The 15,586-nt window shown below is 57.4% G+C and overlaps 1 protein-coding gene across 1 annotated transcript in view; it reads left to right on the plus strand.

The window, feature by feature from the left end:
* Positions 1-15,586, plus strand: part of S6kII (Ribosomal protein S6 kinase II) — a gene marked incomplete in the record, with an annotated part of 223,434 nt that overhangs the window by 4,222 nt on the left and 203,626 nt on the right. Inside the window, 1 exon segment of the mRNA XM_037225913.1 lies at positions 14,602-14,748. Coding sequence (XP_037081808.1) covers positions 14,602-14,748 — 147 coding nt within the window.

Raw genomic sequence — 15,586 nt, forward strand, 5'->3', positions numbered from 1 at the left:
ACCGCCGCGTCTCCAACGCGTCGAGCTACGACTGGTGAAGTTGGCACAGGCTGGGTGAGATATTTCACAAATCACGTTTTGGTAGACTGTGCAAATAAGACCAAAATTATTTCATAATGTTTACACCCTTAATGAAAAGAGGCATGTTTGTTAGCTCACGTGAACTTGACACCTCCGCGCGGCATCCAATGATTGTGGCATGCATGTATGAATTCACGTGACATTACACAGATCAGCCACGCCAACATTTTCGTTAAATCACGTTCACATTTGCACCCAATGCTGGTGATCGGCAATGACGGGACTGGAGATAGAGTGTAGTCCGTTGATGTACCTGATAACGGAATATTATTCTAAGCCCAGTTATACGTGGATGCTCTGCGGCCAATTCCAAACAGCAAAGAATGCTGTGTGTTTATCATGAGCACGCGTCACGTGCAAGCCTTCCTCATGTCAATGCCACACCGAGACCATTTCAAAATACCTAGGAGAATGCAGGAGCATCATGCTGCGATCGAAGCCCGCATTCAGGGCATATCACAGCTATAACATACGCGGCCCTCCTTAAGGGGAGTGTGCCATTTTTTGTGCATTCAATTATTATTAGATCAGATGCGTCCAATTTGATCGGTATTCTCAGATCGGTATCAGTATTCTCGACATCCCGCATAGGTAATAATTTTGATATGAAGAAGCTGGTCTGGGGGAAGGAGTCTCATTGGACTCCCTGCTCACCACTATAGAAATAACATACTTCATTTGCCTTGCTTTTTCCAGTGCGTATTCTGTAATGTTTGAAGCACAGTAATTTGTCAAGATGCTTATATAGTAAATGCTACGAAACCTTGATGCACTCTGAACATCCTCAAAACTGAGAGCTCACGAATTCACCGAAACGTCATACTACTTGATTCCTCCCGTTTTGAGATGGGATGGCGTTTTGCGTTTACCGCAGCGGCTCGTTTCGAAGCGCACTTTAACTTTGAGAAACACATTATCATTTGGTCTTAGTGATGCAGTGGTTCAAACCTCAACCAATGCACTTCGCGGTAACCGGCCCTTGCCGCCTGCTGTGCCAATCATGAACATTCATTTGAACTGACGTCATTCATAAGAACAGGTGCTTCTTTTGAACCCGCAGGTCCGTAATGGGCTAAAAATTGGGGCTGCTACGTCACGCCGTTCGAAAATTATTTGGTAAAAAACGTTTGGGGGATCAAGTTGACCCCACCCGAGCGCATGCTAAAGAAACAAGTTTTGTTGTTTTATCGTAAGCTTTTCCATAGAAAGCTATGCGATTTGTAATACGGGAGCAACAACCATAACCGCGGTGTTTCCGGTTGCTGAAACGCTGAATGGATCCCGCAGGGGTGCATGCGCAATGTGCCCATCTCGTATCCAATACCTCCCCCTAACGCTGATGTTGATGGCTTGCTTACCTGCACATAATCACATGGGCTATTTATGGGCTATTTTTCTGGCACCAGGCATGGAACCTTGGACAGTCATTACAAGAGTCACGACCTTGCATCACGAAAGATCGAAGGCGAGCATACCTACACACACTTCTGTCGGCCTGGGATGGTCGGTAGGTGCTTCCATGGGTGATGCCCTCATGTCGCTCCCCACCAATATTGGCCGAACCCCGCCAATATATGAACAAGGCACACTAAACCCTCAAAATCACAAGAACAGCAAGAAACTGTTTTCGTCGATTCTGCAATTCGGCCGAACCCATTTTTTTTATGTGAACTGCGCTTATGAACAGTGCGTATTACGCCTTTCCTCCACAGAGCCGACGGTTTTTCCATCCCAGTACTGCTTCATTGACTAGCATCCCTGTCGTTAACCAAGAATGTAGATCACCATCAGGCAGGCGCAAATTGTTTTGTATTCAGGGCTTAAGGTCATCAGTATCCGTGGGCGGAACTTTATGGCATCTGAGGATCCACAAACCAATTTACATTCTCAAGTGGGATCGGGCAACGCCTTCTCTCAGACAAATCACACCGGCCGGTCTCTGCAGCCGGTCGGATGGTCGGCAGGTCTGTCTGCAGCCAGCGTGGCGGGTCCCTATGGAGCCGGCGTGACGGTCGGTCGGTCCCTATGGAGCCGGCGTGACGGTCGGCCGGTCTCTATGGAGCCGGCGTGACGGTCGGCCGGTCTCTATGGAGCCGGCGTGACGGTCGGCCGGTCTCTATGGAGCCGGCGTGACGGTCGGCCGGTCTCTATGGAGCCGGCGTGACGGTCGGCCGGTCTCTATGGAGCCGGCGGGATAGTCGGCCGGTCTCTTTGGAGCCGGCGCGATGGTCGGCCGGTCTCTATGAAGCCGGCGGGATAGTCGGCCGGTCTCTTTGGAGCCGGCGTGACGGTCGGCCGGTCTCTATGGAGCCGGCGTGACGGTCGGTCGGTCCCTATGGAGCCGGCGTGACGGTCGGCCGGTCTCTTTGGAGCCGGCGTGACGGTCGGCCGGTCTCTATGGAGCCGGCGTGACGGTCGGCCGGTCCCTATGGAGCCGGCGGGATAGTCGGCCGGTCTCTATGGAGCCGGCGCGATGGTCGGTCGGTCCCTATGGAGCCGGCGTGATGGTCGGTCGGTCTCTATGGAGCCGGCGCGATGGTCGGCCGGTCTCTATGGAGCCGGCGGGATAGTCGGCCGGTCTCTATGGAGCCGGCGCGATGGTCGGTCGGTCTCTATGGGGCCGGCGTGATGGTCGGTCGGTCTCTATGGAGCCGGCGTGATGGTCGGCCGGTCTCTATGGAGCCGGCTGGATGGTCAGCCTGTCTCTATGGCGCCGTCGGGGTTGTTAGCCGGTCTGTATGGAGCCGGCTGGATGGTCGGCCTGTCTCTATGGCGCCGTCGGGGTTGTTAGCCGGTCTCTATGGAGCCGGCGGGATGGTCGGCCGGTCTCTATGGAGCCGGCGGGATGGTCGGCCGGCCGGTCTGTCTGGAGCCAGTGGGTGGTCGGCCGGTCTCTATGGCGCCGGCAGGATGATCGGCCTCTCATGAGCCGGCGCGATGATCGGACGCTCAGGAGCCGATGCAGCGGCCATTAACCCTACAGATAGCGCCTCCCTGGGCCTCGTCGGAACTGCGGCAGCCGCCAGTCCTAAACCAGCCGTCAGTCCGAAACCAGCCGTCAGTCCGAAACCAGCCGCCAGTCCGAAACCAGCCGTCAGTCCGAAACCAGCCGTCAGTCCGAAACCAGCCGTCAGTCCGAAACCAGCCGTCAGTCCGAAACCAGCCGTCAGTCCGAAGCCAGCCGTCAGTCCGAAACCAGCCGTCAGTCCGAAACCAGCCGTCAGTACGAAACCAGCCGTCAGTCCGAAACCAGCCGTCAGTCCGAAACCAGCCGTCAGTCCGAAACCAGCCGTCAGTCCGAAACCAGCCGTCAGTCCGAAACCAGCCGTCAGTCCGAAACCAGCCGTCAGTCCGAAACCAGCCGTCAGTCCGAAACCAGACGTCAGTCCCAAACCTGCCGTCAGCCCCAAACCAGCCGTCAGCCCCAAACCAGCCGTCAGTCCCAAACCAGACGTCAGTCCCAAACCAGCCGTCAGTCCGAAACCAGCTGTCAGTCCCAAACCTGCCGTCAGCCCCAAACCAGTCGTCAGTCTCAAACCAGCCGTCAGTCCCAAACCATCCGTCATTCCCAAACCTGCCGCAGCCCCAAACCAGCCGCCAGTCCGAAACCTGCCGTCAGCCCCACACCAGCCGTCAGTCCGAAACCGGCCGTCAGCCCCAAACCAGCCGTCAGTCCCAAACCAGCCGTCATTCCTAAAGCAGCAGTCAGTCCCAAACCAGCAGTCAGTCCCAAACCTTCCGTCAGTCCCAAACCAGCAGTCAGTCCCAAACCTGCCGTCAGTCTCAAACCAGCCGTCATTCCTAAAGCAGCAGTCAGTCCCAAACCAGCAGTCAGTCCCAAACCAGCCGCCATTCCTAAAGCAGCAGTCAGTGCAGCCAGTTCAGCGGTCGGCGGTGAGCCGATGCGGCGTTTGGTTCCAACCCATGCTGGAACGGGTAAAAAACATGCGTCGAAAAAAGCGACGAGCGAGGCAGAACAAAAATGTCGCTATCCGCACCACCAGACGGCGCACCCTAAAACCCCTTAGGAAGTCTCGTTTAACCTGATATGCTTTTGGCGGCCGTTTAGTCTTGCTCGACCTTAAAAGCATCTGTGATTTATTTTTCACACGCAATGGAAAAAAACTAGGAGCCAGGCCCTTACGTTTTAGAACTTTGAAAACTATCTTCCAAGACAAAATACTTTTGGCCCAGTGGCAGTGTTCACCGTGGTCATAATAATGACCAGGGCTACTGGCATCTTCACAGCCTTTGTCACCGCCATCATGGACCATCAGCCTTTGGCAACGCATCTTAAGCTGTTCCGGTGTTCGTGGATGGTCAGTGGCTCGGAACGTCCTCGCAGCTGTCGCCGATGCTTCGACTCTTGATGACACAAGCCATCAACACCGTATAGGTTCTGCAGCAGGGCAATTCGAAAGAGATATTCACCCTCTGCATTTACTCATTGGAACCATATGATGGATATTGACGGTGCAAATACGAAATTATACCGGAGAACTAGGCGGTGTAAAGTTTAGAATGAGAGAAGAACGGCAACGCTCAGGGGAAAAGGTGAATGGGATGTGCCGCCCTGGTTGACAACGACGACAATGCAGAAGTCGGTTGACATGGGGAAGGAGCAGCTGTCGTCATATGTAAAAGCATCGTACCAGACCGTTTCAGCATCAAAATATTAGCCAACACATACAGTTGAACCGTACAGCTGCACTGACAAGAGAAATCCCATTTGATGAAAGCTTTGCTCGCAAGTGATACAGGTTACCGTTCTTGTCCATATATCTTCATTTACGTGTGTATTAGCTGCACTACAGCACCATTTGTGAATGTCCCGAGAAATTACGAAGTATTTGTAAACAAAATATAACTTTATTTTCCCCTTATGACACCTTAGGTCTTGCACATTCTGAGGCCAGCATCCAACTCAACTGCGTTTTTCCAGCGCGCTATTGCAACGTTCAGCACAACGCCGCAAAAGGGTCATGATTCTGTAAGGAGGCTTTACCCCATTCATGATACTGTAGTGATCGTATGTTGTACAGTACCAGGGGAGACCTGCCACTGGAAAAGATGACATCTCACTGTGCCATCAAAATGTTGATTGCATCGCGGTAACTTCGTGATAATTCAACTCGTAAACTGCGACGTGGACCCCTTGTTGGAGAAGTAGATAGTAGCTTATTTTGGACATCACTAAAGGGAGTGTTTACATTTGTACAGGGTTTTGAACGGGAATAACCATCTTGAAGATAATTCAGTTTAGATCACAGCTCTTAATTCTCAACCCCCTGTAGTGTCTGAGCTGTACGTCCACGAAGATGTGCAAATTATTTCGGGGGCAATATTTCGAGGCCACCCAGGTTTCCATGATGCCCTCATGACGTCATATCCTGGGATTCCACTAGCCATGCCGGGATGAAGGCCAAGATAAAATTGTGCAGTCGTTCATACCTGGCGTTTTTAGCAAAATTTCGAGATGTAGCAGCGTCAATTCGCTTCCAATCAATGTATAGGGTGCGATGACGTTATCAAACCCTGACGTATTGAGGAGTATATTTACTTAACGGAGAAACTTTGTTTTCGAGAGTAGTTATTTCCATTTAGAGACATATTCTGTTTCCACTTAAAAGTAATAGTTTTAAGATAGCTCGTTTCATCATATCCGACGTTTGGTTCGATATCTTCATATGTGGAGTATACCCTTCAATGCGTAATTGTGATAATTATCAGCGCATGAATGTACGCAGTTTTGGTTGCCGTATGTGCTCCATATTCCAGAATCTGGAATGTGTCGTATCCAATAAAACTCCTTTAAATCAGGACAGACCAACTGAATATGTTATCGGGACCAAAGTGTAGGAACGGGCTTCTTTGAGATCAAAACTACATCAGTAACAACCTTCTGGCTTCTGTCTGACCTGCCTTGCTGCACACCCACCCATGGTCATAGTCATGGTCATGGCCCCTCTGGCAACAGTGCCTGCGCACCTGCCCGGCAGTCGACGCAGCTAGTGATGCCTCTCCACTCTACACTGATGTCAACAACGGACCGGAGGCTGAAACGGTGTGCCTTCTGCCTTGCTGCGAAATCTGTATTTTGCTATGGATTGCCCGTTGCAACAAGCATGCTCGCAACGTGGCGATGCTTTAGGGAACATGATATACTATAGTCAAAATAGAAATAGCCAACATTTACCATGTGGCATAGCACATGCAGACGCTCTGTACAATGACAAGTTTTGTGTTGCTGTTGTAATGCACGCTCTAATAGTCGATGCAACCAAAGGTGCTTTTTTGGATAGTATTTCACGGCAACTGCGGTGAATGCAACACGTGCATATACCTGCTTGTTTGATTAAGCTGCAACACGCTGTGGACATTTGACATGTTACATTAAGTAGTGTTGATCCCAGACTAACAATGGCAGTCTTGAAGCCGGGCTTCCATCTTATGTAAAACTGATAATAAAATCCACAACGGAGTCTAGTGCAATGGCAACAGTTGGTACATAAAACACGTGACCAGTTGTTCCGAAGCCTTCTGGGCTGAATGAAACAACTATGTACTGCTGTTAAATGTATGGTTTCAAGTCCACTGCTGTCAGATGATACTGGGGAGACAAATACATGCTGTGTTGCACACAAAGTGCAGTCTTCTCTTGCGGAGTTCAAGCACGAACATAATGTATGCATACATTACATAGCCACTTACCCTGACATCTCCTGAGGGCGGGGGGGGGGGGGGGGGGGGAGGGGCGAGCGAGGGGAAGGGAAAAGGCAACCGCACATAAACCGTCATTTCTCACAATGAACACACCAATGCGGACAGTGTGCCGCACCGCCGTAGTGTTTGTTCTGCCAAACTCACAGCCATCTACTCTCCTCCCCGATACATGAAAGCATAGAGGCCTTCAGCCGGCAGTTACCAGTACGTATTCTGCCCCCCCCCCCCCAATTAATAACACGGCCTCCGCGCGCTACATCTGTCACCCCTGTTCTTTACCGTTCGATCATAAGGCAATCTTCATCAGAATATCAGGCCATGCTGGTACGCTGGAAAACTGATCATGGTTATGCCAATGCTGTTAGGTGGTGTATGGTGATGTAATTAGTGTCTTACATAATTAATGCCTGACATAGTGTCCTACACCGACACGCAATCACCTTCTCGGCCTAAGCGCTACTGTCCTCACAGTAATTCATTCTTCGCCTTATCACATTTCTACAACGTGAATGGGACCTCACTTACCCCGCTTACCGGCGCCCACGGCAACCCCTCGTTCATTATGCGAAGGCACAGGCTCCCTTTCGCATTTCCTTCTTATTTTTGATTCTCATCCTGATCTAGTGGTCTTCCTCTTCGAATTTTTGACAAACCGCAAGTTTAGTTCCATTCATCTAAGGGTTACGACATTTTCGTGCATATTTGCTAGCGTGTACCAAGTACTCAGCGCCTCTACACTGGCCTTCCTCATCACCAAGCGTTTTTGGTGGTCGGGTTTTTTTAAGTACCTTTTTAACCAATCTGTTTTGTGTCCGGAGATTACGGGATGGATTAATGTCCGTAAGTGCACTGTCATACGTTCCTCGCGATGTCCAGTACGTCTTCTGGTTTGATTGACTTTGCCTGAGCGCTGTACACGATTGGCTTTGGGATGAAAGTCCCGTCTGAGGATAGCTTGTTGCGAAGATCCATAACTCACCATGCCACCATGGCAGCTCCAATCCAGCGGGACCGTTTTGCACGGAATATTTTAACATGCCACGCGATGCCTGAGCTCGGCGGCGCGTGATTCAGCCCGTCCCTCTTGGCCAGCCGCCATCCAAGTCAGGGACGTGCCACATCAACGCGGTTTGTGGGACGCGACTCCACCTTCGTGCCGCATATTGACTGCCGCGGCGGACGACGCACCAACTGACCTGCAGGGACCGCCCTCTGACGTCGGTTTTGATTGACCTGGCGACGATGGCGGCATTGAAGTCCTGGGTAGCCGCGCCAGTCGGAGGTGAGCGGTATGGGTTCGCGCTGCAGCCTCATTCCCGCGCCGACCTCACCGCCTCCGAGCCAAGTGACTTCGACAGGCATGCCTCAGCTGATGAAGTCCATCGGCCAGCGGTGGCCGTTTTCATCCGCAGTGGCCGGCGCCGGCTGCCGATCCGATCGGCCGGCTGACGTTCAGAGGCCCAGGGTCTGCGTCCGACTCTTGCCGGTCCCACCGGCGGCCTACCAGGGATCCTACCGGTGGTCCCACCGGCGGCCCACCGAGGATCTCACGGCGGCCCACCGGGGTCTCACGGCGACCCATCGGCGGCCCACCGAGGGTCTCACGGCGGCCCACTGGGGTCCCACGGCGGCGCACCGGCGACCCACCGAGGATCTCACGGCGGCCCACCGGGGTCTCACGGCGACCCACCGGCGGCCCACCGAGGGTCTCACGGCGGCCTACCGGCGACCCACCGAGGGTCCCACGGCGGCCCGCCGGAGTCTCGTGGCGGCCCACCGGCGGCCCAGCGAGGGTCTCACGGCGGCCCACCGGGGTCTCACGGCGGCCCACCGGCTGCCCACCGGGGGTCTCACAGTGGCCCACCGGGGGCCCATCGGGGGTCTCACGGCGGTCCACCGGGGTCTCACGGCGGCCCACCGGCAGCCCACCAAGGGTCTCACGGCGACCCGGCGTCCCGTGCCCAACACAGATGGGCTCTAGGTTGCGACACTGCATTGAAGAATAAAGATATTATACAAACAAAATGTAAACATGAACGATTCACGCTAAAGAGACGGAGACGTCCAAGAGCTAACAAATATCATCTCACTGATTCGAGCTTCTGCGCGCTGATGGCAGCTACCATCGGAACTCACTCAGCGGCTATCAGATTAATTCAGCGGCGGGTCGCGACAACATGAGTGTTAAATCGATAATCTTGCAGCTGTTCACAACGACAGGAGTGTTATATCAGAGGCGCATTCAACGGGGGGGGGGGGGGGGGAGGAGGCGGCTATCTCCTTCCCCTCTTATCAAATGCTTGCATGCATTGATCTAATTTGCATGTAAGTACATGTCATAACAGTTTAACAAATCGAGTTCGACACCCAAAAATGTTTGCACTGGTAACATGCAGTGTTGTTACAGGCGACGCTACAATTTTTGTGCGCCTGCGACGTCTTAATAGGATTGTTTCCACTATTCTAGTTTTCCTTTCAACTGCGAACCCTATTTCGAAATCCTGCATTCGTCCTGTACAAATTTAAAGAGTAAAGGGATACAGACTACTGCTTTATCGTCGTCAAACATACGGCGGGGGCATTCTTTCAGCACTGATTCCGGCGCAAGGGATTCGTCGTGCTAATTAGTGCAGAGATGCATTGCATTTTCTGGCCGATGATGATAATTGGTATTATAGAGCGCGTCGGCTAGTGAAGCCATTTGGCGCTCTCCACGTCTTCTAGGTTGTTTGTGGGATGAAATAGGCACGGTTTGTGTTCATATTGCCTCTAGGATGGTACATGCTGTTTGCGTTGGCTTCAGTGTATGGTGCATGCGGTGGAGAAGGGTGGTGTGTGGTGCGCTTGTTGTGGCCGTGGTTAGCGCGTCGGACTTCCTCGTGCGGATCCCGGGTTCCTCATGGTTGCCTCATGGGCAACCAGGAGGACATTACCTCCCTGGGCGCTAATATGGCCAATGCACTCGCTGTTGCTCCATAGAATGAGTGTGATGACATGTGACACGATTTCTTTGCAGAAAAGGTACGCATGTTGTCATGGAGAGCTGCGGTGTAGGCGGTGCTGTGTTGAGCAGTTCAGCCTCGGATCCGCATGATTTGTCAAAAGGTGTAATCACTGGTTCGGGCAGGGCGTTGTGGTTGCTGGTGCCGGCGCTGGTGGTCATGCGCGGTGGTGCCGGCTGGTTCGAAGCTCGGTGTGCAGTGGTGCAGCGTTGGTTTTCCTTCGGTTCACCAGAGCGGCGCGGCGCACTGCCGGTGGGCTGGCGCGTCCGCCAGGCCGTGCCGTCACGTCCTGACGGCGCGCGAGCACGTCCACGTCTGCCGCCGCAAGTGGGGCGCGGCGCCGCCGGCCGCCGGCTGCGTCCGTCACACCTGGGCCAGGCTTCTCGTTAGCGCGCGATCGATGGCGGCCGCGCCGGGATCGCCGGCTTCGGTGTCGCCGCGCCCGGCGACGCTGCCGGGGATCGCCGGCTTCGGTGTCGCCGCGCCCGGGATCGCCGGCTTCGGTGTCGCCGCACCCGGCCGCGCCGAGATCGCCGGCTTCGGTGTTGCCGCACCCAGCGACGCTGACGGGGATCGCCGGCTTCGGTGTCGCCGCACCCGGCGACGCTGACGTCTTTCCTTCGACGCCGCTGTCGACGGGTTTCACCTGGCACGACCGGGGCTCGCCGGCGCCCGGCCGGCCCGGACACGTGCCGGCCAGATGCAGGCCACTGCCTGCGAATCGAGTGACGGCAAAGGCCAAACGCCTGGGCCATGTCAGGTCATGCCCGGCGGGCGGAGCGAACTGCGGCAGAGTCGGCGTCTCCAACGGGCCGTGCGTCGTCTGCGCTCGCCTCCCACGCCCTAGCGGGTAGCGCGCTCTCCATATTTCATGGCGCCGTGTCGTGCGGTCGTCAGCGTCGGCGGCGCCTGTCGCCGTGAGGCCGGCCGCACGCGTCGCTGGGCCGCGCGCCGGCAACCCTGCCCGTCATGCCCCGCTCGGGTCCGCGGCCACGCAGCCGACAGCGGATCTGGGCCGGGCCGCCCCACACTGCCCCCGTACCACCCCACACCGCCATCGCACCGCCGCACACCGCCCTCGTACCGCCCCACACCGCCCTCGCACCGCCCCACACCGCCCTCGTACCGCCTCACACCGCCTGCGCACCGCCGCACATCGCCCTCGCGCCGCCCCACACCACCCTCGCACCGCCGCACACCACCTTCGTACCGTCCCACACCGTCCTCGTACCGCCCCACACCGCCATCGTACCGCCCCACACCGCCATCGTACCGCCGCACACCGCCCTCGTACCGTCCCACACCGCCATCGTACCGCCCCACACCGCCCTCGTACCGCCCGGTATCGCCTTCGTACTGCCTCGTACCGTCCCGAACCGCCCTTGCAGTACCCCGCGCCGCCTACGTACCGCGCTCAGATGCCTGGCATGTACCGCTGTAGTGCAGCAGTCGACGCCGTGACCGTGCAGTCGAGGCCCGCCGGCGCGACGCGTGCCACTCCATGGCCGGCGGCAGCAGCTTCCCGTCGCGCGCGCCGCGGCGGCCCGGCCGCAGGAAGCGGCGCCAGCTCTGATTCCGCTTCCGGACTGCAGAGTGGCGCATCCGGCCCGCACGATAGCGGCCGGCCCGCGCGATAGGGGCCGGCCGGCGCGGCGCGGCTGGAGGACGCCGCTGGCGTCGCCGCCGGCCGCGGCGGAGCCCGCTCCCGCCCGTTCCGGGGATAGATCCGCCGGCTGCGACTGCCTCCGGCGGAGCCCGCTCCCGCCCGTTCCGAGGATAGATCCGCCGGCCGCGACTGCCTCCGGCACGCCGGCTCAGGGCGCTGCTGCGACTGCCTCCGGCACGCCGGCTCAGGGCGCTGCTGCGACTGCCTCCGGCACGCCGGCTCAGGGCGCTGCTGCGACTGCCTCCGGCACGCCGGCTCAGGGCGCTGCTGCGACTGCCTCCGGCACGCCGGCTCAGGGCGCTGCTGCGACTGCCTCCGGCACGCCGGCTCAGGGCGCTGCCCACGTGCCCGCGGGGCGCGCACAGACACGCCGCAGCAGGCTGCGTCCTGGGCGTCATCCCAACAGCGGCGCATGGGTGGCTGGGAGGCGCCGCACGCCGCCGCACGTCTCGCCGGGCGTGAGCGGCCGCGCGCGGACCGGCGTCCCGCCGCCTGGTCGGCACGGCCCCCGCTGGGCGTCCCATTAACGTGCCGGCCGCCTCCGGGGTCACCGGAGACGGACCGCGGCCGTCTGCCGCCGCCGCGGCGCGCGGCGCGGAAAACATCGGCCGCGTGACGTCAGAGTCGATTTCGTGTCCGCAGCACGGCCGCCTGTCTGCGTTACAAAGTGTGCCGCCACCGGGCCGTCGTCACGTCGCCCGTGGTCACGCGCGGGGATGGCGAGTGCGGCGAACGGGGGCGGCGGTCTGTGACGCGGGGCGTCCCCACGGGCTGCCGACCCGAGCGGAGGCGGCTCTGGACCGGGGGCTGGTGGTCCGGTCTGGTCAGCCCGGGCGCGCTTACACTGACCACGCCTTCGCCTGCGTCTGCGTATGGTGGTGAAGCTGGCGGCACTAAAAGCTGGTGTGCCATAAAACAGGCGTGACGTCGTTCGTCACGTTTTATTTTTTACAAAAAAGAAGAATACAACCAAACAGACCCGGGCGGAGCTCCCCAGAGAGTGAGAAGGTCCATAGTCGCACCGCCGACGCTCGCTAGGACAGCCGCTGACAGTGAAGCCGGCGGGGATGCCGGCCAGTCGGTCGGCATATTGCTAGCAGTCAGCCCGGCGCCGGTAAAGTTCAGCGCGGAAATTCAGAGGTAGCCTGTCGGTCGGACGAGGCCCATTTCCGGCCGCTAAAGGGCACGCCGCTCCCCGGGGTCGTGCCCGACGAAATGGTCGGCGGCGGCGCGGCTCCGGGCATCATCCATCGCGACTGGCGGCTGCAGCCAGCCGCACAGGACGTGAGGGAACCTCAGGTCACTCCGGAGCACGTGGGAGAGCTGAAGGCACTCGGAAGGAAATTCGGGAGCCGGTGTCGCTATTTGAAGCATCAGAGAGGCTGGTGTTACTCTTAAAACCATCAGTGAGGTTGGTGGCGCTTTTCAAAGCGTCAGGGAAGCTGATGTCTCTGTGCAAAGCGCCAGGGAAGCTGACGTCACTGTGCAAAGCACCAGAGAGGCTAATGTCAGGTCCAGTCAGTCCTTCCTGCTTAAAACGCCAGGGAGGCTTGTGCACTTTGCAAAGCGTCAGGAAGATTGGTGTCATTGCTCAAAGCGCCAGGGAAGCTGGTGCTCTTTGCGAAGCGTCAGGGAGTCTAGTGCGACTCAGTGGGGCTGGTGTCACTTTTAATAGCGCTAGTAGGGCTAGTAGCGAAGGGCGTCATGGAGCTTCAGTGAATCTAGTAGTTAAACGGTAGCTAAACGGTAGTTGAAAGCACGATGCCGGCAAATAAACGAAGCGATTATAAGTGAAAAGACGAGTAGATGAAGCCGAAACCGACAATGTACCATCCGCGAACTGCAGCATTATCTTCGGTGCTGTTTCTCACTGCGGGTCCGCGAAACGTTTCTCCATGTTGTACCTGCCAGCGGTCTGACCACGGGCGGACACTGAGTCCGCACATGACTGTTGCCGGACTCATCCCTGTCCGAACATTCGATAATGCGCCGCTCCAGCCGAACATTGCGCCCCTATGCATTAGACTGAATTCTTCAACTTGTGTGGGTGTATGTATGATGACGCGAAGCTCGCTGCTTCACGCTTACCTCCTCGCCCTCTTTATGGCGGATTCTCTCCACACACAGCTGAACGCTGGTCAGTTGAGGTCCCCCGGGGCAGCTCTGGAGCCAGGCGGTGGACAAGACGATCAGTGGTCCCACCGTCTTAGGGTGGGGGTTTGATCGCGTCCCCGATCATGTCGAAGCTCGGCGGTGTATAGCCCCAGGCTATCATCCAGGCGGACTGCGCTCCGCTGTACAGAATGGGCTATCGAACGACGTATCAAACGGCCATTTTGGGCCATACCTCATGCTGTGTTGACATGATAGGTCGCGCCACTGGGCACAGGTCACTACGAACCTAGTTCAGCAGACGCGTTGATGAAAGCTGGAACCCTCTCACAACAGCTCCAGTGCGCGCGACGTGTGCTGGAGTCGGTTTCTCCGGCGTTGTGGAGCGGGGGGCAGCGCAGTTCGCCACAAACACATTTGAGATTGGCTCCACTCCGCTAGCATGCTTCAGCAGTGTTCCTTCGTGTAGACGGTATCCCCCCCCCCCCCCCCCCCCCCGTCCGTCACTGTTCGCCCCGTCTGACGTCTCCGTCGCCAGTTGGCACCTGTGGCGTTTGATCTGCCGTTTTTGAAGGCGATCCAGCCGTATGACATTATGGTACGGCCTGCCTGGCCGGTAGCGGTGTGTATCCCGCTAACCATCCGCAGCAGACAGCTGATGGAGCCGCCGGCGGGCGGCGGAGGCGTCTGGCGTTGCCGCCCGTGCCGGCCGCCGGCGTCACCGCTGCACGCGGCACGCCGCCCCGTCGTCTGACCCAGTTGCCGCCCTGCCGAGCGGGGCCGGGCCGGGCGGGGTGGGACCGGGCCGGACCGAGCGGGGCCGAGCCGGGCCATACCGAGCGGGGCCGGGCCGGGCGGGGCGGGACTGGGCCGGGCCATACCGAGCGGGGTCGGGCCGGGCCGGGCCCGCTCTGGTATGGCCCGGCTGGGCTGGACGGGACGGGACGGGACGGGTCTGCTGAGAGCGTCACGTCCGTCATCACGTCCGTGTCTGACCGCTGGCCATGTGTTTTACAGTCGGAGCCGTCGGGTGACGGCGAGAGCCATGGCGGCGGCGCCACCACCGAGATCGAGCTCATGGAGGTGACGCGCGAGGGCCTGGAGAAGGCCGACCCCAGCCACTTCGAGCTGCTCAAGGTCCTCGGCCAGGGCTCGTTCGGAAAGGTCAGCTGGCGGCCGCGGCTTGGACGGCCTGCCGAGTGGCGTGCGTCAGCGCGCCCCGGTGAAGCGCCGAAACGAGCCCTTTGAACCGTCTCGTAGCATGCCGCTGGGGCGCTGATTATTATGCACCGTGGTACGCCATGGGTGGTGTGGTATGGAACTGAGCGACTCGGTGACGCTTTGGGATGAATCTGCCTCTGATGGATACATGGAACGATATCCGTGCTGCTCTTCACATTTGCATCGCGTATTTGAACAGGCAATGGGATTTCGCACTTCAGCGGATCTGTGTCTCTGGAGAGCTGTAATTGTCGGAACAGTCCTTCAGATGTCATTGAAGTGGGAGAAGCCACCGAGTTACTACCCAGCTGACCCGACTGTGTGCAATCAGTAAACCGTCAGTGCTACTTAATTTCGGGATTTGAGTCTTGAGATTGAGAGGCGTACAGACCAAGCCGTCCCATTTCCCCCTGTACGCTTATTGTTAACGTGCTTGAAGGGTTGGAGTCGTCCAAAACTCCGCTAGAGGATCTGCTTAGAATTATTTGTGAAATCTGCTATGGGGTCACTTTGTATCTCTCTGCACCTTCCCAGCTATTTTCGTGGCTTTTCACCCGTTTTTGTGAGTCTTGCTGTCAGCGCGGCTTAGTACGGAGCCTGTACAACACATAAATCATAGTGTGGAGTAAGAACATAGCGAGCTTAGACCACCATTTGAACCAGCATGTGACGTTCGCTCTGCGTTGGCTGAGGACCACGAAGCTGCAGGTAAGGATCGTAATGTTCTCCGGATGCGTGCGGCTCCACTCGTGCTCCTCGCCCCGTATACCTGGCATTACAT

The sequence above is a fragment of the Pollicipes pollicipes genome, unplaced genomic scaffold, assembly GCF_011947565.3.
Source record: "Pollicipes pollicipes isolate AB1234 unplaced genomic scaffold, Ppol_2.1 Scaffold_5724;HRSCAF=6776_pilon_pilon_pilon, whole genome shotgun sequence".
NCBI classification, from domain to species: Eukaryota; Metazoa; Arthropoda; class Thecostraca; order Pollicipedomorpha; family Pollicipedidae; genus Pollicipes; species Pollicipes pollicipes.